Source organism: Geotrypetes seraphini, chromosome 17 (assembly GCF_902459505.1).
Source record: "Geotrypetes seraphini chromosome 17, aGeoSer1.1, whole genome shotgun sequence".
NCBI lineage: Eukaryota > Metazoa > Chordata > Amphibia > Gymnophiona > Dermophiidae > Geotrypetes > Geotrypetes seraphini.
In genome coordinates, this window is record NC_047100.1 from 37,571,316 (window position 1) to 37,597,138 (window position 25,823).

A 25,823-nucleotide genomic window follows, 5' to 3' on the forward strand; every position below is an offset into this window, starting at 1 on the left:
AAAGTATGAAAACAATACACAAGTTAGTGGTCTTTAAAAGATACATTTTATAGTGCAACAATGTCTTCATTGGGACTGAGACAGGAGTATGCATTATCAATAAACACATCTTTTTTTAGGTCCATTTAGACATTGGTCGTGGAAGGTAAAGAAAGGTATTTGGCAAATAAACCCCCCAATATTAAAGAGCTACGAAAAGCATGAATTCAACTTAATAAATGCTAGCAGCATTGTCAAAACACATTGCACATAATTCACGTTCATTACAAGGCAAACATTTTGTATGTAAAGGAGAGCATGACGGCACTATGTACAGAAAAATCAGGAACCCCCCCCCCCATCGATAGTCCTAGATAAGAAGTTGAATAGTGTTCACCGATTCATTTTCTGGATTTAGTGGAATGCAGGTCTGGGTACACACTCTGCATTAAATTACATCAAATACAACTTTTCTCTAGTCAGCACTTGATACGATTTCTGTCAAGATTTTGCACTGCATTACAAAGGCAAGACAATGGCAAAAAAAGTCAGTGATATTTCTGTCTAAAAGGCCTCCTGAAGATTTTTTAGAATATAAGTGTACATGAATACTGGAAATAAGGCTTTTGAAAGAGCCTCTTCTTTTTTCAAAATATTCTCAATGTAATACTGCAATAGTGGCATTTATTTGCTAATACTATTAGTGTCACAAAATTCATTCCCTGCTATCTTTGCTCTTCCACAAATGAGACTGTATTCCTGCAGCGAGACCAGAACTCCAGGAATTAATAAACATCATTCTAATAGATATTTTTAAAATAGGACAGCCTGATGACTCAGCGACAGGTCATGTGAAAGATCCGGGTTTCATTCCTAGCCCCTGTTTCATCTGCAGATGCAACACCTATGATTAGAAAGTTCATTCTTTTTTTTTCTTTTTTTTAATATCCAATCACAATGTCGTCATCCCCCTCTTTGAATAGGAATAACTAGTTGTTTTGAAAGGGTCCTTTTGGTGATAAATGGGATGATATTCGAAAGATGTGTCCAAGGAATTTTGCATAAAATTTTACTCTTTGAGTTCTCCATTCCTTTCTCACTGCACAAATTTTGTCCAGCCACCAAAATGTATTTGGTTTTGTGCTTTCACTTGGATAGCATTGAATGTCACTATCATCTGCTTATCTTAAATGAGAACGCACAATAAGATTATTAGGCGAGTATACCTAGCGGCCCAACTTAACTGAAAGTCTGCTGATTATCTGGTTAAATATCTGCTTCAAATATTCTTTATGAAGATGAGGCGTCTGGCTTTTATTGAGAACTTTCCAAAATAGTTTTATTCAGTTTACTGATTAAAAGAGCCATTTTTAGGCATACTTCACAACATGCGACAGTGCCTATTTTCTTGGGTTCATCCGTCTGTCTATTCCTCTGCCCACATGCATGTTGTTTGCACATAAGCAACTATACCTACAGGTAGGGACAGAAGAAGAGGGAAGGAGGGAGCTGCAGAATGGCAGGAAGTTCGGACCCTACCAATGAAGATCTGGAAGAGTCAGAGGTCAGAGGCAGCAGGACTGATAGTGACCTCTCTCCCTCTCCGCCCCCCCCCCCAAAGATAAAGAGCCCAAGCAGGCCTTGGATCTTGGCTGATGGTGTTGGATGCACTGCACCTGACCTGGTGGAAAGGAAAGAAGAGAGAAAGGAGGGAAGGGAATATGGAACAAGCGAGTTACCTTCATATTCCCCCCTCACAGAAGTATAAGTGCACACAGGCAATAACTCCTCTCTCATCACCCACTCATTCTTTCTCCATCCTCACCACACCTTGCCCTAAAAGAAGCACCAACAGCACACTTAAGCCTGCTGTGACACATCAACGTGCCGTTATATCCTCTATGACATATACAGTCCACTACACAACCAATAACACACATCCACAGACAAACACACACATTGCATTATATTTATATATCACTCCCAATTATCAGCTTCCTCCCCAAGGTCCAGTGTGAGTCTGCCAATGATGGAAGGGTAAAGGTACCAGTGCATCATGCTGTAGGCGTGCACTTTCTAACTTCTTCCTCTTTCCAAGCTGACATCATTCAATGATGTTTCCTACTGACTGATGAAATACTCTTTTTTTAAAAAAAAAAGAAAAGAGGACACACCCTATGTTCATATCCCATTTGCACCGTGCGGTATTGAAGGGTAGAAACAGTGGCCGTAACCAGTGCACTGAGTAATACAAGTTGAGATAGCCTGCACTCCAGTTTTTGTAAGGGAAATTCCCTATCGTGAAAAGTATGCAGAGGAAAGAATTTGTAGGATTTCAAAATGTTTACTGGGCCCGTAAGCTCCTTCGTTCCACCCCCCCCCCAACCACCAAACAGATGGAACAGAGAAATGCGTAAAGGTCTCTTTTTCTGCTGATAAACATGTATTTACCCATCTTTCTGCTAGGGATGTGCATTTTCCATTCATTCCGTTTTGCTCTTTTCCAGCACGTTCTGGTTCATTAATGTGTGCTAACAGAAAACAACGCGTGCTATACCATTTCACTCGAGGTGACTTAGCACATGCTCTTTCTTTTTTTTTAACATATGTTAAAATGAAAGAGTACACTAAAACAGAACAAAACAAATGACAAAATAAAATATTTCCCCTGCAGAGTGACCGACAGAAGGCCATTAACATACTTCCATGAAAACTCATAACATTTGTTGTCTTCCAGTTATTGATATGCAAGTTCCTAAAGTGTATCTAACCAGTGAGTTCCAGTGGGAGCTCCCTTCCGCAAAGAATCTCCCATTGCCTTGCAAGAAGTGAGATTAATCTCTCCCGGCAATCTGCGCTTGGAATGAAGATGTACCACTGAACCTCATTGTCCCTCCGGGTATCTCTCTTAGGGCTGTTCAGAGTTTCTCCAAAATGATCCAGGGTCAGGTTTTGCATCAGATCTTCATTCTGAACATCATCAAACACAAAGGTGAGAGCCTGAGGATAGGGCTGATATCCCATAAGCACTCTGTCTAAGTCCCGGATCCTCCTTCCATCTGTCAGCTGGTACTTATCCTTCTTTGGAGGCTCTTTTGCAAAGTCTGGCAGTGGGTAGCTGATATAATCCTCACTGAAGAGGAACAAAGCAGAGCTGGTTAAAATGAGTGTTTTTGACTGAAGTGAGGTACTTCCTTGTGGTGTTCCATCAATAGTATTCACTTGAAAAGCCAACACGTAGAGTAGGATATTTAGGGATTGCATGTTAGACAAGTTAGCCATCTTCTCTGTTACTACGAAAGTGAGATCGCCAATTTCTTCCTCATTTGGATAAATAAACTTCACTCTACTAGAATGAATCATTTCATAATTTTCCATTTTTCCTGCAAGCATATACAAACATGAAAAACAATTATTTTTCATATATTAAAAAGTGACAAAGAAATAGATGCATAGATATTTCACCTAAAGGATAATCCCGGTATTGCATAAAAAAGACACAAACTGGCAAAATAGTCTGTTTTTTCCACCTGCTTCACCATTTTCCTACCTATAGTCGCCAGCATTCTTCTTTTGCATTTCAAGGATTGAAAACATAGCGTAACTGGTTTTAAGAAAGGTTTGGACACTTTCCATAGTCTGTTATTAAGAAAGACACGGGGGAAGCCACTGCTTGTCCTGGATCGATAGCATGGAATCTTGCTACTCCTGGGTTTTGGCCAGGTACTAGGGACCTGGATTGGCCACCGTGAGAACGGGCTACTGGACTAGATGGACCATTGGTCTGACCCAGTATGGGTGTTCTTATGCTCTTATGTGTGCCAAGTATAAGACAATCAAGCCATTGTAACATCACTGATGAGGTTGGCTCTGAGGCACTAATGAGGCATTATGACATCACAATCTTAGCTCTAGAATGTTGCTACTTCTTGAGTTTTGGCCACCATGAGAACGGATTACTGGGCTTAATGGTCCATTGGTCTGTCCCAGTAAGGCTATTCTTATCTATGTTTTTAACATGGAACTAGCTTCCCCTTTGAATTAGGCAAACTAACTCCTACTCTTCTTTCAGGAAAGCTTTAAAAATGTATTTATTCTCTAATCTACTGTAAGAGTGCCATTAGTAGTTGTGAAAGAAATTTTTATATATTTTTTTAATCTTTAGTGTTCTGTAGAAAATTGCTAAGAACTGTAATTCTCCTCTGATTGGAGGACTTCTTGTAAAATAATCCAAATAGCAAAGGATAGCATCACTTTCCCTTCCTTCCATGGTACATTAGGGTGGTCCAAAAATATTAACACATTTGTTTGTCCACAGGGCTATTTTTATTCCTTTATATAAAAATGAAAACCACAAAGTTTTACTTAAAACAAAGTCTAGGGGTCACCCCACCTCACCTGTTTTATTTTTAAACTACCGCTAAGCTTAACAGTATATTGTAATTCTTGTGCACTTGACAAGTCTATTACATAACAACCACCTTTGATGCAGAAGGAAATTTCTTTCGGTGGCTTCTGTTCTTCATCTTTTGTCACATATCATTGTATTTTTCAATGAGGCTTATCCTTCGTTCTGCTGCAATCGTTAACAGTCCGGTTGGATGCCCGATTCCAAAGTTTCTTGAAAACTGGATCGTCAGTTCACTCTATGGCAGGGGTGCCCAACACGTCGATCGCGATCGATCGGTCGATCGGGAAGGCAACGCCAGTCGATCTCGTGTTGCCGTTCCAATCGGCCGGTCGATCAGCCTTCCTCTCCCCAAGGTTCCCCACCGGAATCTCCCCAAGGTTCCCCACGCACACTCATTCTTGCTGTGCCCTTCCTGCCCGACTGCCAGAACCCGTCTTCCGACTGGGGGATGAAGTCACTTTCTTCGGGAGAAGGCGGGAGGGAGGTCTAGGGAAGTCACGACCCTTGAGAGCTGAGCGCCGGCTGCCCCTGGCGGAATTGACAAGCCAGACTGGAGAAAGGCGGTCGGGAGCAGGAGGTGCTCTGCCCAAAAATGCCGGAGCTGCTGCTGCTGCTCTGACGTGTTGAGCCTGAAAATGGGAAGTTGAGTGTCGTGCTAAAAAGAGACTGGAACGGCTCTCATGGAAGACTGGCTTTTTTTCTTTTCTTTTCCTCGGCCCTGGGGATCCAGAGATTTGGGCCTGCAGAAGCCTAACGCTGACCAGCATTCCTCTCCCCGACATCAATTCTTACATCGGAGAGGAATTTCTGGGCCAGCCAATCGCTGCCTGGCTGGCCTGGAACTTCCTCTCCGACATCAATTGAAGCTGGTCAGTGCAAGGCTTCTGCATGCAGAGCTTGGGGGGCGGTGGCTTGGAGGCCTGTTCCCCGGTGGCGACGGCAAACCTAGTGGCTTGGGGGAGGGCAGGGAGAAAGAAATAAAGGGGGCAAGCAGGGAGACAGAAAGAAAATGGGCATGGAGAGAGAGAGAGAAAGAAAGAACAGGAGGCAGGGAGAAAGAGGGAAAAAGTTGGGGGAGAGAATGAGGTATGGAAGAGAGAAAGCATATAGGAGGCTGAAAGAAGGAGTGGGCTGAAATCAGAAGATGTCAGAAGAAGTGCAGCCAGAGTGAAGTGAGAAGAAGTCAGAAGAAGAAAGTGCAACCAGAGACTCATGAAATCATCAAACAAAAGTAGGAAAAATGATTTTATTTTCAATTTAGTGATCAAAATGTGTCTGTTTTGAGAATTTATATCTGCTGTCTATATTTTGCACTATGGCTCCCTTTTACTAAACCACAATAGCGGTTTTTAGCGCAGGGAGCCTATGAGCGTCGAGAGCAGCGTGGGGCATTCAGCGCAACTCCCTGCGCTAAAAACTGCTATGTGGTTTAGTAAAAAGGGAGGGGCTATATTTGTCTATTTTTGTATGGTTGTTATTGAGATGACATTGCATAGAGTCATCTGCCTTGACCTCTTTGAAAAAAACCCGGAATATGAATGATAATTAACATTTTCTCTGCCTTTCAGTGTGCTTTGTGGGGTTTTAAAAAATTTTTTTATTGTTGGTAGATCATTTTGACTTGGTCATTTTAAAAATAGCTCGCAAGCCCAAAAAGTGTGGGCACCCCTGCTCTATGGGATGTTTCTTCAGGAGATCAAAAAATGACTGTATTCTAATCTAATATTTGTGCATCACACAAACCTAAAGAGGCTTTAGGCGACTTGAAGAGAAGGAGGGAGCAGGTCAAGAGTGGAGGGAGGGGGAAGGAAGAAGGGGGGAGGAGGGGAGGGAGAGCCCAGTCATGCTGAGTAAGAGAAACATATGCGAGGGAGATCATGTTGAGATTGTCAAAGAGTAGAGTTTGCAATTTCTTTCGGAATAGGGTGTGGTTAGTTTCTGTTCTTATTGTCTCAATGAGATCATTCCAAGTCTCAACTCGTAGGAAGGTGAACATGGATTGGACGGTTCTTCTGTACCTGAGGTTTTTTGTTGAGGGAAGGTTTAATTGTATCCTGTTGAGGATTCTGCGAGAGGTGGCCCATGCATTTGAGAAGAGGTTTATAAGTGGGGCGGGAGAGTTACCATAGATTATGTGGTGCATGATATATGATGTTTTGAGTTTTATTCGAGATGAGATGGGTAGCCAATGAAGTTGCTTTTGGTAGGTTGAGATAGTCATATTTTTTCAGACCAAAGATGAATCTTATTGCAGTGTTTTGAATAGTCTACATTTTGTGGATTAATTAGTGTTGATTCCCATGTAAGCGGAGTTACAGTAATCCAGTTGCTACAGTATCATCAACTGGACTATGAGGGCAAAGTGATGTTGGTGAAAGTATGGCCTGTTGAGCCTTAGTTGTTTCATGGTGAAGATGGTTTTCCTTCTGAGATTGGATATCTGTGGTTCCATGGTTAAAGTTGAGTCCAGAATGCAGCCTAGGATTTTAGAGGTTTTTGTCCACAATGAGGGTGTTGCTAGATTGGAGAGTGATGCTTGTTGGTGCCAATTGTTGGGTGCTGTAGAAGTAGAGAACTTTGGTTTTGGAGGCATTTAGTTTTAGTTTTTGAGTTGTTGCTCATGTTTGGATTTTTTCTATATTGACTGAGATTTTCTTTGCGGTGTCAATTTGGTTTTCTACCGCTGGTATGAAGAATAGAATGTCATCTGCGTATGACAATATGCTCTCGTCTTCAAACTGGATGTCCCCAAGTGAGCTCATGAACAGGTTACAAGACTTTTAAGTCACAGATTCCATTTCATTTGGACACAAGAGACATCGTGGAATGTCTGGCAACGGTGGACGCTGTAAGATTTGCACCATTCTTAGCTTTCTTTCTGGTGCAATTCAGTCATCAAAAAAGGCACGTGCTGCTAGGTACAATCACCCACATATACAACACAAACAAACAGTGCATGCTGGGGTGACCTCTAAATATTGTCTAATCAAGCTGAAATTTGACACAACGAGTAAGACATACCAAGTGGACAAAAGTAAGCCTTGTGGACACAAGATTTGACAAGGTTGATTTTTTTGCGTACTAGCATGGACCACCCTAATACTAAATCCACTATACATGTTCAATGTCTATTTAATTTAGAAATTGCAGCCTATAAATATTCTACTAGTGTCCATTCTACGCATCTACCACCTCTAGTTTTAAGAAGAAATGCTTTCTGAGAATGCTTAATGGCTTGCACCCTCATCCATCAGATTATGATGCCTTATTCTACAATGATGGTCAGGATTATTCATGAAGCAATTTTACATGAAGTGGAGCAACATTAAAAAAAAAAAATCTCAAAATAATTCACTGTACATTGTCCCCCAAATTCTACAAAGGTCGACCACCCCAGATCTGCAAGTAAAATAATTAGTTAAAATATGAGTTAACAAGCAATTAATCGGCACTAGTTATGATTTGTATGCAGATCTGGCTGGCACCTGTATTGGTTCTAGCACATTTCACAACAGGGCGCAGCCATGGGACGGGCATGGGCAAGTCAGGGGTGTGTTGACGAATTGCATGCAGTGTTATAGAACAGCGCTATCTATGTGTTGAAAAGCCATGAGTTGAGCGTTGGCATTTATACTAGGTTTCAGCTGGTATAAATTCCAGCACTCAACACTGGGTGCAGAAACCAGTTCTAAGTGCAGTCCTCGTCCCAGAGTGCCCTTTATATTTATTTTTAGAATTTCTTTTCTGTCTACAACCTAGGCAGATTACAATAAAACAAACCTAGAATATTACACGTAATCCTCACAACAAAAGCTGCAACAAGTAACCCTACCACATCATTCCCTCCTCTAAAATTTCAAATATGAAATCTCACAAAGACATTTCAATCAAAAACATTTCACTCTAGAAAAAAAGCTCATACAAATACGTACGTTTTCAATTCCTTTTTAAAAGATTTTAACTCCCTACATCATCTAGCAACTGGTTCCATCTGTAACTGAAATTGCTGTCGTCTCTGTCCTTTCATAATGAGTTAGTGCCCACATTTTCTAGTGCTGGTTTTTGAGCAATATATAGAATTGCCATTTTCCAGCTGGACCTGTTTGTAGGTATAGGTATGTGTCTGGCAAGAGGAATGAGGATGTTGAGGGCAGGGGTAGCACATTGTAATGCTACTGCACCCATTCCACCCCTCCACCCCAGAGCATCTGAACTGCATTTGTGGAAACAAAAAAGGAATTTAAATTTAAGAAAATTTGGGACAAGTATATTTGATCTCTAAGGGAGAGGGTGTGATAGTGGCTGGCATAGATAGGCTGTCTAGATAGGCCATATGGTCTTTAACTGCTTTCATTTTTCTATGTTTCTATATTTTATAAAATGTGCAATTATACCCTTAGGGCCAGATTCTGCAACAGTGCCTACATCAATGGCCACCTAGAAAAATGTCAATGATAGCATGTCAATCATGCTACGCTGCCATTTGCAGAATTGTGTCTACTGTTAAACATAGGCGCCAGTAATGTAGGCCAGGGTTTTGAAGACCTACGTTTTAATGAGAATCATGTCTACAGAGGCGCTTAGCGGCGCCTAAGGTAATTTTCGGCGTAAACCATGCCTACTTTGAGTGATAAACATACGCCTTAGAGGCATAAGCTATTCCACCTCCCAGAACGTGCCACAAATGGGTATTGATATTGCTTTTAGAGCAAGTCCAAGGAACAGAAGCCAACTGTAGGAGTTGAATACAAACCCTTTTGCTGGACTCTTACCTTTAGTCTTAGATGCTCCACAAAAACTGGCCTTTTTGCTCCATTTTGGAATGATACTTGAAAGAAAGGAAGGCATGTCTTATGTACCAAACACAAGGATCTAGATCTCTGTTTTTACCTGTAGTTTTTCTCCCAAACTCAGAGTAGAAATCTTTTTCTGCTGGTTCTGGTGATGGCGCACGCGCCAGCAATGAGAGCACAGTCATGAGATGCTGGATGAAAGCATGGGTGCTGTAACTGTCTCTAGTTAAGCAGGTCACCACATGATCTGCAGAGGGCCCTGCAAAATATAGAAGACCAAACAGAAGAATTTTATAAAATGACAGGTTATCATGTAAATTCTTATGCAAATCGGTAACTGGTAAGAAAATAGCCTTTCATAAGATACCCTACTTATCAATCAATACCGTTGAAGCATCTTTCAGAATCATATAAGTAGACACAACAGGAAACTGAGAGGATCCAGTACCCAAAGAAGGAGAGAAACCACCTCAGAAGCCGAGATGCTCATCCAACCTGGGGCATCTCCCAACTCTCCTTGTATCACAGGTTGTGGGGTGGATTTCTGCCCCCCTGATGAAAGGAAAACCTCTGGAGAGGGAGTTGTACTCATGGATGAAGATGACATAACAGTTGTTGTGGGTTCAAGATGGAAATCAATGGGTCTCTTAACCACAATTGGTACTGGAGTCTTCTTTATCCCTCCCCTTCTGCTTCTCCATCGGAGCAGAGCAGATTTCCATGTTTCAAGCTCCTCAGGAGCTCCAAAGGGGTGGGACCTGCCTCTTAGGTCATGAACCCGCACTCTGCGGTAGGAATACTCTAACGATGATAGTCCTAAGGGTCTCACTCTGATGTCACCAACAAGTAGGGCATCTACACCGGTAGCTCTTCTCAGCAATCCTCCAGAAAGCTGATTACTTACCAAAACTCTTGCTTTTTACAACTGTTTTTAAAGAAGGAAAAAAATCTAATTTAAATAAGCAAATGATTCTGGCTGTTACAAAGTTTCCAAGTTTATTTCAGTCTTGATATCCCTCTTATAATAAAAATATCTAAGTGGCTTACAATAAAAAAGAGAAATAGTGACGTGATAAAACCCAAACATGACTGAGGGAAAAAAAAGAACGAACCACAATTTTAAATAGCAAAGGGGGAAGAAATGATACAAAAGGTATTTTTTCCTGCATGACTGGTCATGCCATGACTGCAACTTATTACTCAGCTTAGTTGTAAGCATCAGATAAAAAGGAATGTCTCATGATCTTTCTTAAATTGAGTTAAAGATTTCTGATGTCTACGATTTGGGCAAGTATTTTTAGACAATGAGCTGAGCTTTCAGAAGGAAGGCCCTAAATCGATTTGAATACTATACAAACAATCTTAAATTTAATTCTTGATCTAACAGGCAACCAGGATGTGACGGCAGAAAGAAGCAGAGTCTGGTGCAAGCAGCGCGGAAAGGATGCTGATCGCGCTAGCAAACATTTTAAAAAGGTACATGGGGAGCAGAGAGGAGGAAAGGTGCCAGTGGTCCCATGAAGATGGCGCCTGGGGTGATCTGAACTTCCCTTACTATGCCTTTGGTTCTGTGTTCGAGGACAAAAATCCTGGAGATGGGCCTCTTTTGGCTGACACATATGGGAGGAAAGTAGATATTGTACCATTCACGGAAGAAATTATGGACCACTGGAAAAACTGGAAGTGGACAAAGCCATGGTTCCAGATGAGATTTATCCGAGGATACTGAAGGAGTTCAAAGAGGTTCTGGTTGGGGATACTGAAGGAGTTCAAAGAGGTTCTGGTTGGTCCTCTGAAAGATTTGCATAATAGATCCTTAGAGATAAGGGGATTGCACAGGATTGGAAAAGTGCAGATGTGGTCCCGCTTCAAAAAAAATAGTAACAAAGAAAATGTGAGAAACTTCAGGCCGCTAAGTCTCACTTTGTTGATAGGACAAATTTTAGAGGCTGTGATGATGGAAAACAATTTTTGGTGGAATTTTTAGATATTTCAGCAGCATTCGATACCGTAGATCATGCCACACTGTTAACCAGATTGAGGAGTTGTGGAATCTGTGGGACTGTATTGGCATGGTTTGAATCTTTTCTGAGTGGGAGAATGCAAGAGGTCTTGGTGGGAGGAAGTCTGCCATGTTGTAGAGAAAAGAGGACAAGGGGTACCCCAAGGGTCTCCCTTGTCCGCTGCACTGTTTAATCTGTGCCTCTCTGCAAACCATTACTGAGTCTTGGTGTTTCATATTGGCTTTACGCTGATGATATACAATTCTTCCTCCCGATGGAGAGAAATTTCAGTGAGGCAGTATTGCGAATGCAGTCGGTTGTAGCTGCAATTAAGAAGTGGATGGACTTGCAGCAGGCTAAAGCTAAGCATCCAAAAAAATGAGGGTAATGTGCATCAGGAGGTCATTTGGCCCAGATAAAGTCTATATCTCAAGAAAGCTGAAAAGGTTCAAAGAAGAGCGACCAAGATGGTAAAGGGAATGGAACTCCTCTCGTATGAGGAAAGACTAAAGATGTTAGGGCTCTTCAGCTTGGAAAAGAAACGGCTGAGGGGAGATATGATTGAAGTCTACAAAATCCTGAGTGGAGTGGAACGGGTAAGAGTGGATCGATTTTTCGCTCCATCAGAAATGACAAAGACTAGGGGACACTCAATGAAGTTACAGGGAAATACTTTTTAAAACCAATTGGAGGAAATTGGTTTTCCACTCAGAGAATAGTTAAGTTCTGGAACGCATTGCCAGAGGATGTGGTAAGAGCAGATAGAAAGGTTTGGACAAGTTCCTGGAGGAAAAGCCTATGGTCTGTTATTAAGAAAGACACAGGGGAAGCCACTGCTTGCTCTGGATCGGTAGCAGGCAATGTTGCTACTTCTTGGGTTTTGGCCAGGTACTAGTGACCTAGCACCCACTACCAGACACAGAAAAACGCACTCCCCATTCATACCCCCCCCAATCAAGGAAGTCAAAAGAACAAAACTACACGACGGCCTCCTAGCCACTCGAGCCGCAAGACTGGACAACCAAATCTCCAACCTTCTGATGACCACCCCAGACTATAGGACGTTCAGAAAAGAAATAAAAACCATACTTTTCAAGAAATTCCTGAAGCAGCAATAACATCACGACCTCTTAGTAACTCTAAAACTGACATTAGATCTACCCATTACCGCACTAATAATAACAAAAGAACCTCTACTGTGACCACCTTTTAATTCTTTTACAAACCACCTCACCCACAACAACACGTTAAATGTTTATAAGATCTACAACTTACCTCTCTAGCTAATCATTGTAACTCTGCTTTTTTAAATTAACCTTTTGTAATCCGCCTTGAACCGCAAGGTAATGGCGGAATAGAAATCCCTAATGTAATGTAATGTAATGTAATTATCCACTATGAGAATGGGCTACTGGGCTCGATGGACCGATGTGCCAGTTGTGCAGGAGGTGAAATACTTGGGTGTTCTGGTTGACTCAGGACTTACGTTTAAGGGGCAGGTACAGGCAATAGTACGGAAAGTGTTCTTTCAATTTCATCTGGTGAATGGACTTAGGCCCTATCTGTCAGTTCATCTGTTTAAATTAGTTCTGCAAGCGACAATTCTTACGGTTCTTGACTGTAATTTGCTACTCCTGGGGGTGCCGATGTCAGCGTTATGTACCCTCAAAGTAGCCCAAAATTCAGTAATCAAAACGTTGTTTAGGCTGGGAAGACGTGAGTACGTGAGCTTGTATTGGTTGAGGTTGATGGATAGGATTCACTTTAAGCTAATACTAAACGTTTATATGTGCTCGCACAATCTGGCACCCAAACATCTCGTTGAGAGCATTCTGCCAAGGGTTCCGCCAAGTCCCCTTCGATCTGCAGAACAATTGGAGTTACAAATTCCATCTGTCAGGCAGCTGAAACTGACGAAGTATATTCCATTGTATAGGGCCTAAGGAATGGAATAAGCTTCCCGAGTATATTCAACGGCAGCAGAATATACAGAACTTCAAAAAACTGTTGAAGCGGCACCTTTCCTGCCAGACGAAAGATAAGGTTTGAGACTGTGTGATTAATGACAAAGCAAAGAAGAAAATAAGGTGCTGGTTGCCTGTGTATTTTATGGTTTGTTCTTTTTGTATTATGGGAGTATGTATTGTTGATGGTGTATGCAATGTTTGATGTGATGTTATAGCTTTGTATGTAAGTTTGTAACCCGCCCTGGGTAAGGACAGGATATAAATGAATAAACAAACAAACCATTATAGAATAAGCCTGCATTTAGGTGGCTAACTTTACGTGTGAGCATTTACAACACCCAATAAACCAACAAATACAAAGCCTAGTTTAGAGGACTTAATTGAGGCCCAGTGCAGGGGATGTGGAATTACTGTATTTAACTACTGCGCATGCTCAGAAGATTCTTAAGAATTTCCTAGGAAGCGCTAGAAAAAGTTCCGACTGGCACAAGCAATGATGTCATTATTTAATCTGGGAGACGGGTGATTCTGCTCATTTTCAGAGAAAAATTACTTTAGTATCTTTACAAAAGCCAATTTCAGAGGAAGGGGTAAATTTTCCCAATTTTTATAGGCATCATCAAGCCTATATTTTGCGCCAGGCTATGTATTGGGTCCTCCGAGAGCTCACTGATAATACCACAGATTGGTTGTGTTTGGAATGGCGACTCATGTTTCCTCTACGTTTATGTCATGTTCTCAGTATTAAAATGCCTAGATTGTATAAAGAAAACAGAATATTAATGGATACATGGAAAACCTTAAGATATGTCAGTAATTTAACATCTATTTCAATCTACAAATCAAACCAAATGGCTAAACTCCAAGATTCAAATTGGCGGATTTAAGGTCATCTGGAAACATTGGATGATAGCAGGTACATGCCTTTTAGATGATGTTATTTCAAATGGTGAACTGTTTGATTTTTCACAGTCGCAACATAAATATGGTCTTAATAAATCACAAAGCTTTAGATGGTTGCAACTGAAGCAGGCCATTCAGGTAGGGTTCCCTGAATGGAAAAATCTTAATACGCAATATAGTTTGGAATTCTTAAGTTTTCAGGTGGACTTCCTGGGACACCAGGCCGCACAGGTAGTATAAACTGATAAACGGATTTGTAAATAAAAAACCTAAAACTGGTCTTAGGGATATTTGGAGCATTGAGATTAAGCATCAAATTTCTGCGTCTCAATGGCCACGAATTTGGTCTTGGAGGATGAGATGTACAGTGTCTGCATGTATGAGACAAACTTGTTTTTTTCTTCTACATAGAGCATTTTGGACTCCAGTTAGATTACAAAAGTTAGATAGCTCTAAGTCTAATAGATGCTGGCATTGTCATCTCGAAGTAGGGACTCTAGATCATTTATTATTCTATTGTCCATTTATTTTGGCCTTTTGGAAATCAATATGGGGCCAAATAAATTGTTTATTGGAAAATCCTGTGGCATTATCTTATGATAGAGCAAAGAGCCAAATTTCATCTAAAAATAATAGGCTTTTAATGATTATGACTGGGGACGCCATACAACATATCACAAGTAATTGGAAGAATTGGAGTAGACTCAATTACAGTTTTTGGTAGAACTCGCTATGTCACATCTATAAAATGGAAAGAACAATAGCCATACAAAAAGGGAATTATAATAAATTTAAAGAGATATGAGGGACATTGACAAATTACTATAATGAATAGATACCATTTTTAGTACAATGCAAATAAGGGGGTGGGGGTTCTGAATTTTTATTAACTGTCTAGTTCAAAAAGAAAGGAAAATGATAAGATTTATGTGATTGTATAGGATATGGTAGGGACGGGAGGGAGGTATTAAATATTATTATTTATTATGTTGAATATGATGGAAATTCAAGTGTTGTATTTAATTTCAAATGTCATTTATTGATACACTTGTTGTAAGTTGCAAAAATGAATAAAGATTAAAAAAAAGAGAAAAATGTGGCTTCCTCCTTCATTTGCTCTTGCTGCCTTAAATCAGCAGAATTTGGGGAAAATCTGTGTCTAGCACCTAGGAGAGATTGTAATGGCCAAGATGATTAAAATGCGTCTTACTAGGCTATCACAGCAGAAAAAGGAAATCCAGTAAGAATCTCTACAAAGTTAAATGAAATGCAGCTCTTCCCACAGCTTGCATTGTTGAAAAATGTGTTATCTAGAAGACAAGAGTAAAGATACATGAAATATTACTTACCAGCAATCCGAAAATACTGATCGAAAAGTCCAATGTTCACCGACTGCAAATCATTAAGTTTTAGAACAAGACAATAGGAAAGACAGAAAGAACTGCTTTCAAAACTGGAAGGTTTTTGGTTCCAGAAATCTAATAAAGAAAAATGGAAAGGTATCAAGACTAATTCATATTTTAACAAGATTACAGGTAGAACAAATCTATATTGCTGGACTTGTAACACAGCATTGTCAAACAGACTGGATAGTTATTATCTACGAGGCCTACCGAGACAGGATCAAGTGAATATACAAAGAGTAATGTATACAGTGTTCCCCTGCGAATATGCGGTTCGCAAATCGCACACTCACTAATTTGCGGTATTTTCCGACCGCCTCTTCCTGTACTAAATTCAGGCTACACCAATCAGGAGCTGTAATTTTTCTGTTTATAGGTATCAACCATTTTGGAAGCTCTGTATGAAGCAGTGACCTTTGGTTATATTTTCATTCTGCTTTCATGGTGGACGCTTTGTGTTGTAGCTCGACAAGTCTGTTTTCAAAAGAAACATCTGGAAACCACTGGATTAGGAACAAAAGCAGTGCTATCATTCTGTGGCTAAAGGCAGACTAGAAAGGCAACAAATAAAAATGGAAGGGTAGATTGCAGCTTTATTTCTACGGGAGTACATTATTCCTAGGAACTTTGGGCCCGATATTCAGAAAATGCTGTTCCTAAATGTATGTCTTAAATTAGTGCCTCTTTTCAGACAAACTTAAAAGCATAACTTTTGAGCTGACAATTCATTTATAATGTTTTGCAGTAACCGGATCCTGTTTGAGATATTTTTGGTGTATTATAATATTTTTACATCGTATTGTATGCTTATTATGTATGTAAGGTTGTAATCCGCCTTGTTAAAGGCGGGATTATAAAGTATAAAATTTAGGCCCATTCATTAGCTTAGATTTATTAAACTAATGCTCAGCTCCCAAATTCCTTTCCTCACCTTACACCTGCCCCTGTTGCCACCAACTTTTTAGACTCCTAAATTTAGGAGTTTAGTGAAATTTTGAATACTGTAGAAATTTAGGCACTCAGCCCCAGTAAATTTTCAGAGAGGCCAATTTGTGAGCATAGCTGTCATAGTTTAGGGACACAAATGCTTTGAATATTGGGCTTTTCTATTTTAAGGAACAGCACAGAGTCAGTTATATCCATGCCAGAGATGTTTTGGTTGTAATATTTTTAAGGGCAACATCTCTTATTCATTCCTCAGTAATTTAAACCAATGCCAAAGCATCCTTTTTCTTACCCTGCTGGTGGTGCTCGTTAGAAGGAACAGCCGAGTCATCCAGAAGAAAGTAGACCGCTTTTGTGGAGAGTAAAACACAAACAGTCACTTCCACATCTGGAGTTTTATAAAATACAACAGAAGACCACATGAGGTGCCTCAATTCTTCATTTTCCACCTGAAAGAGAATGGCTTTGCTTAGTGTCATGTATTTTATATAACAAAATTTGGCAAAGACATTATGTTCTTAGAAATAAGTCTACTTTATAACTACCCCATTCCCTAAAACAATCGCTATACAATACAGTAAAACCTTGGATTGCAAGTGTTTTGCAAGACAAGAAAACATTTTATTAAATTTTAACTTGATATACAAGCAAAGTCTTGCAATACGAGTACATGCAGTATACACATATCACAACTGAGCCAATGGTTCTCTCTCTGACGCTGCGGCAGTGGCGTACCTAGGGGGGGGCGGGGGGGGGGCGGGCCGCCCCGGGTACCAGCCCTAAGGGGGTGTTCCCGGCCTTGCCGTTCAGTCCCCCGCCACCCCCGAAGGACCGCTCGCCCCACTGACCTTCCTGCACCACCTGTGAAGCAGCCCGCAGCAGGATCGCGAAGTCAGCATCAACATCCCTGCGCTGCTTCCTGCGCCGCGATCCCGCCCCTCCTCTGACGTCAGAGGAGGGGCGGGACCGTGGCGCAGGAAGCAGCGCAGGGATCGCTGACGCTGACTTCGCGATCATGCTGCGGCTGCTTCATAGGTGGTGCGGGGAGGCCAGGGGGGCGAGCGGTCCTTCGGGGTGGGTCGGGGCATCAGGCCTTCAGGGTGGGGCGGGCGGGCAGGCAAGCAGGCTTTCAAGGGGGAGGGGGTGACAGGCAGGCCTTCAAGGGGGGACAGGCCTTCGGGGGGGGGTGCAGACCTTCAAGGGGTGCAGGCCTTCAAGGGGGGCAGGCAGGCCTTCAGGGGGGTGCAGGCCTTCGGGGGGGGTGTAGGCCTTTGGGGGGGTGCAGACCTTCAAGGGGGTGCAGGCCTTCAAGGGGGGGGAACAGGCCTTCAAGGGGGGAAAGGCAGGCAGGCCTTCAAGGGGGGGGACAGGCCTACAAGGGGGGGGGACAGGCCTTCAAGGGGGGGTGCAGGCCTTCAAGGGGGGTGCAGGCCTTCAAGGGGGAGACAGGCCTTCAAGGGGGGGAAAGGCAGGCAGGCAGGCCTTAAAGGGGGGACAGGCCTACAAGGGGGGGACAGGCCTACAAGGGGGTGGGACAGGCCTTCAAGGGGGGGGACAGGCCTTCGGGGGGGTGCAGACCTTCAAGGGAGTGCAGGCCTTCGGGGGGGGGGGGGGCAGTCCTTCAAGGGGGTGCAGGCCTTCAAGGGGGGGAAAGGCAGGCAGGCAGGCCTTCAAGGGGGGGACAGGCCTACAAGGGGGGGAGAAGCTACAAGGGGGTGGTACAAGCCTTCAAGTGGGGGACAGGCCTTCGGGGGGGAGGTGCAGACCTTCAAGGGAGTGCAGGCCTTCGAGGGGGGTGGTGCAGGCCTTCAAGGGGGGACAGGCCTTCAAGGGGGGAAAGGCAGGCAGGCAGGCCTTCAAGGGGGGACAGGCCTACAAGGGGGGGGGAGAAGCTACAAGGGGGTGGGACAGGCCTTCAAGTGGGGGACAGGCCTTCGGGGGGGTGCAGACCTTCAAGGGGGGGACAGGCAGGCAGGCCTTCAAGGGGGGGGACAGGCCTACAAGGGGAAGGGACAGGCCTTCAAGGGGGGTGCAGGCCTTCAAGGTGGGACAGGCAGACCTTTAAGGGGGGACAGGCCTTTGGGGGGGGACCATGATTTAGAAGTACACGGAGGGAAGGGGGTGTTCAAAGAGACATGCATATGCCAAACTTTGGGGGGGGGAAGAAATAATGGGTCTGAAAATAGAGGAGAGGGAGAGAGATGATGGACCATGGGATTTAGGGAGGGAAGGAACAGAAAGGGAGAGAAAGTGGACACAAGGGATGGTGTGGAGGAGGGATAGAGATACTGGATAGGAGGGTAATTAGGAAAAGAAACGGAGAGATGGTGGACTCTGGGATGGTGGGGAAGGAGGGAGAGATGCCGGATGAAAGGGTATTTAAGAAAAGGTGGATCTGTGGAGGGAGATGAAAAAAAGGAAAGATACCAGACTTCCTGGGAAGGGAAGGGAAATGGAAAGGGAGGACAGAGTTGGCAGATGGATGGTTAGCATGCAGAAAGAAGGAGACCCTGGCAAGCAAGTTATCAGAAGAAAGCCAGAGCCTTGGACCAACAAGATTTGAAATATAACCAGACAACAAAAGGTAGAAAAATTAATTTTATTTTCTGTTTTGTGATTATAACATGTCAGATTTGAAATGTGTATCCTGCCAGAGCTGGTGTTGGACTGCAAACGTGAGCTAGGATTTAACAGAAAGAGGAAAAGTCCTTTTTGTTTCTTTATTTTATTTACACCACAGCGCCAGTGTGGTTAGGAGAAGCCAAAGGGGGTGAAAAAGCTATAAAACCCACCAGGAGATTTGAAAAAAATCACCCAACTGGGCAGGAAAATCGAATTGAAAAAACCAATTCAATAGGGCTGAATCGAATCAAAATTTTTTTTTCCTGTATCTGGCAGCATTAGTTTGCGCTACTGTCTTAGACTTTAGGACCTGGGATTGGGGAGAGATGGCATCCTCAGTACTTTATAATGCAAGTGAAACGAGGATTTGGTCAGACTTTTGAAGGGTCTGCAGAAAAAAAATATTGTATAGGCCGGGGACATGAGACAGCAGGAAATGGGAACTTTTCTTCCTTCTATTTTTGTGAATGGAAAGGCTGAGGATGTCAGAGAGGTCAGTTAAAATATGTGCTTTATAAGAAAATATAATAATGTGTTTTATAAAGTTTATAGCATAGCTGGCCTACCCAGTGAGGTGTTCCTAGTGGTGATGGTGGCAGCGTGTCAATGTGTTGAGAGGAAGAGGTGGTCTGGGAAATTCTGCTGAGCAAACTCCGGGCCCATTTCCACCCCCCAGTTAGTCCACTCCACTCAACTGATTCACACACTGAGTGGGTCTTTGGGTGTTGTTTTGGGATCTCTTCCAGTGGTTTATCTCCTTCTGGTCCAAGGAAGGAAACTTTGTTATCCTTAGCATTGACCTACAGAATATGTTTGTAACAGCGCTGCTTGTGTGGCATTAGGCTATGTAGTGATCGAAAGAAAAAAACAGACCTTTGCACATTTTTGCACTATATGGTGGGTGTATGAGGAGATTCACATTTCCTGCACAGCTAAGTCCATGTGAAGTTACCTTGTGCTGTATTTGACATCTAGCAAGGTCTCTGTTTGAAAGGAAAGATCTAAACTTAAAAATGAAGTGGCCAGAAGTTATGGTAAAAGCAGATAGTGTAGCTGGTTTTAAGAAAGATTTGGACAAATTCCTGGAGGAAAAGTCCATAATCTGTTATTAAGACATGGGGGAAGTGTCTGCTTGCCCTGGATCGGTAGCATGGAATGTTGCTACTCTTTGGGTTTTGACCAGGTATTAGTGTCCTGGATTGGCTACCATGAGAATGGGCTACTGGGCATGATGGACCATTGGTCTGACCCAGTTAGGCTATTCTTATGTTATGTTCTCATCTGTAGGGGCCTTTGTTTTCACTTCTTATTTTAATGTATTTTTTTTCTGGGAACTTATCAGTGTTTTTTATAATGGGAACAAAAATGGAAGAGAATTAATGTGTGTGGAATGGGGGGTAACTAATTTCTTCAGCTAAATAATTCAATCCACTTCAAACAGACATAGGAGAACTTGTGCACCATTCACACACCCTCCAACCAAAAACGTCAAAAGAAAAAAACTGTTCGACAACCTCCTAGCCATTCGAGCTGCAACACTCGACCCCCAACTCTACAACCAATTGATATCAACCACAGACTGCAAAACCTTCAAAAAGAAATAAAAACCCTTCTATTCAAAAAACACATAAAACCGAACTAACACAATCAGAACTGTCCCAAGCATCACCTGCAACTACTCCATATGTACTTCTAATGTCATGACAATTTAGACATAATTTATGTTATGTTATGTTTGGAATAATGGTTACATATATGAGGTTCAATAAAAGAAAATTTTCACTGCCTGTTTCTATTCTGACCATTTATTCCATTTCATGGTTATTGCAAAAAAAAAAAAAAAAAAATTTTTTTTACATGGGGGGGGGGGGGGTGTCAAAAAATGATGGGCCCCGGGTGCCACATACCCTAGGTACGCCACTGCGCTGCGGGAGTGTAGTGACTGTTCTAAACAAGCAAAGTCTTGCAATACAAGTACATGCAGTATACACACATCACAATTGAGCCGATGGTTCTCTCTCTGATGCTGCGGGAGTGCAGTGACTGTTCTAAACAAGTCTTGCAATACGAGTACATACGTATTTTGTATTAAAGATTTTGGGTTGTGGAACGAATCGTCTGAGCTTCCATTATTTCTTATGGGGAAAGTCGCTTTGATATATGAATGTTTTGGATTACAAGCATGGTTTCGGAATGAATTATGCTCGCAAACCAAGGTTTTACTGTATATGCAGGCCAAACCCATGCTACAATCTGTAGGAAGTGAGAAACTGGAATGTACGTACTGTGAAGGGTAGATCAAAAACAGAAATGTATCCTTATACATACACCAAATAAATTAGGAGTAACCATGGGCCTACAAAAAATATATCAAGATAAAACACATACAAGTGGTGCTCAACCAGCAAAGAGAGTAAATGGTACGAAGGTATCACTACATTTATGTTGGTTCTTAAGTAAAAGTAGCGATACCGTCTTATCAATTACTCTCTTTGCTGGTTGGGCACCACTTGTGTTTGATTATCCATATTATACATAAGCAACTCTGCTGTAAACAGCACAAAATAAATTATTTCAGTTAGTCCACTTTTAATATTTTTTGACTAGATTTCAAAGGCAATACATTCTTCCTCGGGTCGGAAGTAGGTAAATGAGGACAAATATCAGAATATATAGGTGAAACAACAAAAAAAACCCAACAGCATTTCAACAGTTTCAGGGGGAAAGATTGGAGGGTGGGAAGGGGGAGAAACAAGTAGAGATGGATAGGTTATCAGAGGGTGACAAAGCAGTAGAACTTTATGGTACATAAGAACATGCGAGTTGCCAAACTGGAACAGATGGAAGGTCCATCAAGCCCAGTAGCCCGCTTCCAACAGTGACTAACCTAGGTCAGAAGTACCTGACAAGATCCCAAGGAGTAAAACAGATTTTATGCTACTTATCCTAGGAATAAACAGTGGATTTCCCCAAGACAATCTCAATAATTGCTTATAGACATTTGTTTTAGGAAATTATCCATATTTTTAAACCCTGCTAAGCTAACTGCTTTCACCATATTCTCTGGCAATGAATTCCAGAGTTTAATTACATATTGAGTGAAGAAATATTTTTTCCAGTTTGTTTTAAAAGCTAGCACTTAGTAGGTTCATTGCGTGTCCCTATCCCACAGTATATTCAAGATGCAGCCATACCATGAAGTGATAAAGGGACATTATAGCATTCTCATCTTTGCTTTCCATTCTTTTACTGATAATTCATGATATTCTATTGGCTTTCTTAACCGCCACCGCACACTGAGCTGAAGGTTTCAACATATCCTTAATTATGACACCTAGATCCTTTTCCTGCATTACATAGCTATTGTTTGGGTTCCCCTTTCCCACATGCATCACATTGCACTCTCTCCCATTAAATGTTATCTACCATTTTGATGCCCAGTCTCTCAATCTTGCAAGGTCCTCTTGCAATTTTTCACAGTCCTCTTGCGATCTAACAACTTTGTGTCATCAGCAAATTTAATTATTTTACTAGCTATTTCCATCTCTAGAACATTGATCACTATGTTAAAAAAATAGCAGTCCCAGTACAGACTCCAGGGGAATCCCATTATTTTGCCCTTCTAGAATCTAATCTAATGCTTGGCTTTATATACCGAGACTTCAATCCAGGAAAGCTTGTCTTGGTTTACAGTAGTCGGTTTAGGCCAATAAGGACTGAAGAGAAAGGAAAACCCCCCCCCAAAAAAAAAAACGAGAATGCTTTTTTGTTTTACTTATATATGCCAATAATAAATACTAATAGAAAATAATTCCCAAAGTATTCAGTGTTAGACAAAATTGGTCGCGCATAAGACGACTCAACTGAAATATAAACCTTCCATAAGAAAATATTTTAAATTTAGAGAGACCTCAGTGTAGATTGCAAAGTCAGACAAACGCAAACACGTTTAATGCTTCAAGCTCAATACACTACACCAATCCAATGTTTTTTCAAATTGGATTGCGCATTTTTCACTCTTTATTATTATTTATACGTGTTTGCACTATTCATTTTATATGCAAAAACAGCAGACTCTATGATGGTGTAGTGTATTGAGCTTGAAGTGTTTGCGTTTGTCTGATTTTGCAATCTACACTGTAGTCTTCTCACTAAATTTAAAATATTTTCTTATGGAAGGTTTATATTTCAGTTGAGTCGTCTTATGCGCGACCCATTTTGTCTAACACTGAATACTTTGGGAATTATTTTCTATCAGTATTTGAGGTGTTCTTTACTTCGGGTTTAGTCTATTTGATTGTTTTACTTACATATGCCGACATTTTGTCATCTTTTGCTCATTTCTGATCCAAAGAAGAAAGCATTGCCTTCAAAAGTTAATCAAAAAAATGATTAGTTTGGTTCATTATACCCTGTTCACAGTACTAGGCCATGTTTCCTTCAACTGAATGAAAGTAAGAGCAACTTGTAGGAAACTGATTCAATAGATTAAGTAAGACCGAGGCATCATTTGTAGACAAACAGGAAATGAAATAGGAAGCCCAGGGAAAAGGCACGCAGACCAAAGGCAGGAGCAACAGAAAAAGGACTTTATAGGGGGCTGAACAGCTCTTCTCAGGCTCACCCCCACCCTTCTTTCTGGCTTTAGAGCAGGGGTTTTCAACCCAGTCCTCGGGAATATGTATGAAATAGATTTGCATAGAATCTAGTTTGTTAACCTCTCTAATTTCTGATAACATTTCAGCATGTCTGTTCATCCTGGCCAAGCCGGCAGTAGTGCACTCCTATTACTATATTTTGCCCCTTTACCACATGGAATTTCTACCCATAGGGATTTTTGGTTTGGGTTTCAGGGCCCTCCTTAACATATACGGATGGCCATCTTCCTTCCACCAGGCCTCAGAGATGCCTGCTATATCTATCTTTTCATTTAGTTCAAAATATTCTAACTTTCTCATCTTATTTCTTAGGCGTCTGGCATTTGTATATAGACATTTCAAACAATATGTCAACAGTTGATATGGATAATTTGCAATCTGTGAAATATGCCTGCTCTGTATTTAAGGACACCCGGTCTACTACGGTCTCTATTGCAACCTCGCTATCGGGATGCCTTATCTTCCCTGTTTTGGTGATATCTTTTAAAGATACTTTGTTCTGAACCATGCTTTTTTTGAGTGACTGTTGGCTTTCCCCCGGTTTCCAGAATTCAAGAAAGTTTGGGTCAAGTACATTGAATGGATAGGCAGACTAGACAGGCCATAGGGTCTTTAGCTGCCTTCATATTTCTGTTTTCTATGTTTCTTTCTATTGCAGTGGAGGAAACCAGGTTTCACACAATGGACCGTATCCACAGCTGAGCTGTCTACAAGTTCACATCTTCGGCTAACTTTTTAAGTTATAAGATATTTGCACTATACACGTGTGGTTGTGAACTACATGATCTATACGTGAAATATAAATACAATAAATAACTTTGCAAAACCTACAGACAGGAACTGAACTGGATTTTGTACAAAATCACTTATCGATGTATCTTCTCAAATTGTAAGAACATTTCATAATAATTTCAAGTGTTTTTTCATAATTGAATGTATTACATGTATTTCACTTGATGTAAGAATTTAAAAAAAGAATAAAAAATATTTATTAAAAAAAAAACAAATGAAGGCATGCAAACTGTGGAGACCATTTCAATATGCTACCAATGGCATCAATCTTCACGTGTAATACCTCAGCAACATTGCTATGGAAAAACTCAACAATGGTACTGCCTTTCAGTCCAGCCACATAGAGAAGAGATGAGGAAACTGAAAGGTAAAGTGGAATTTGGTTTTCTTCAGTAAGTTTCTGCAGCAGAAATTCAGAAGGATACATAGCCGACAGGGTCAAACGAGGCTTGTAAAAACTAGGAGATAGTAAAAGATTGAGAATAAATTATTTTCAAGAGGAAATTATGGAAATTCAACTGCCGTTATCAAGCACAACAAAGGAACAACTAAAGTAATAATAAATACATAAATGAAATCTGGGTTTGTTAGAAAAGCTGGTAGAAAATTTCATGGCCAAGACCTCATTAGAAACGTAACATTCATAGTGAAATCCTGGTTAAAGCAGATAGTGTTATGTGGCCTTGATTTTCCAAATCATTTTATACTTCTGAGCAAATCAAGGTGCAATTTTTAAACTGTACACCTAAATGCAAAAGTACCCACAAAATGTTTAGCGAATTTTCAAAGAAAATCATCCAAATACTTTTCTTCTGAAAACGATTCACAGATGTAAAATACCTTCAGACTTTTACCCCTGCTTTTTCGTGCAGATATGCACACCTTATTTATAGGGAACCATTTTCATATCTGCCCAAAACAGACCCTCAGAACAACTCTAGCAGTCTATGGTCATACATTATGGGCCCTGCATGTGCTTTTAGCCAGACTGAGTGTGTGTAATTTTAAGAAAATTTATATGGATAGAAATCTTTGAAAATGATCCAATTTACAGTGTTCTGTGTTACTTTATATTTTATCAAGATGTGTGTTATATAAAGTAAAATCTTTTTGAGATATCACCATGGTTATGGCCATTTCCTGAAGACTTATACATAGTAAACCACTAGAAGTAATATTTATTTTATAGTGCTGATGTTTCTCTTCCAAAGTGCTTACAGTACAAAGTGGGTACCTGAAGATACAGTGACACTTGTCCAAGATCACAAGGAGTGGCAGTAACAGGATTTAAATGATGGCTTCCCTGGTTCTCAGCTTATGCACTAACCTAGTGACTCTCAAACCTGT

At 41.3% G+C, this 25,823-nt stretch overlaps 1 protein-coding gene across 7 annotated transcripts in view; it reads right to left on the reverse strand.

Annotated features, from left to right (window-relative positions):
• Positions 1-27: 27 nt before the first annotated feature.
• The window catches only part of NISCH (nischarin), a 149,533-nt gene continuing 123,737 nt past the window's right edge, over positions 28-25,823 (reverse strand). For 6 of the 7 annotated variants that reach the window (XM_033925916.1, XM_033925919.1, XM_033925915.1 and 3 more), the window contains 5 exons: positions 24,760-24,934; positions 16,697-16,853; positions 15,406-15,534; positions 9,281-9,442; positions 28-3,362 (listed from right to left, as the gene is read on the reverse strand). In XM_033925916.1, the coding sequence (XP_033781807.1) occupies positions 2,746-3,362; positions 9,281-9,442; positions 15,406-15,534; positions 16,697-16,853; positions 24,760-24,934 (1,240 nt within the window). In that variant the 3' untranslated portion in view covers positions 28-2,745. Of the gene's footprint in view, positions 3,363-9,280; positions 9,443-15,405; positions 15,535-16,696; positions 16,854-24,759; positions 24,935-25,823 lie in introns of those variants that run through there. The other variant, XM_033925921.1, reaches the window with a different exon arrangement.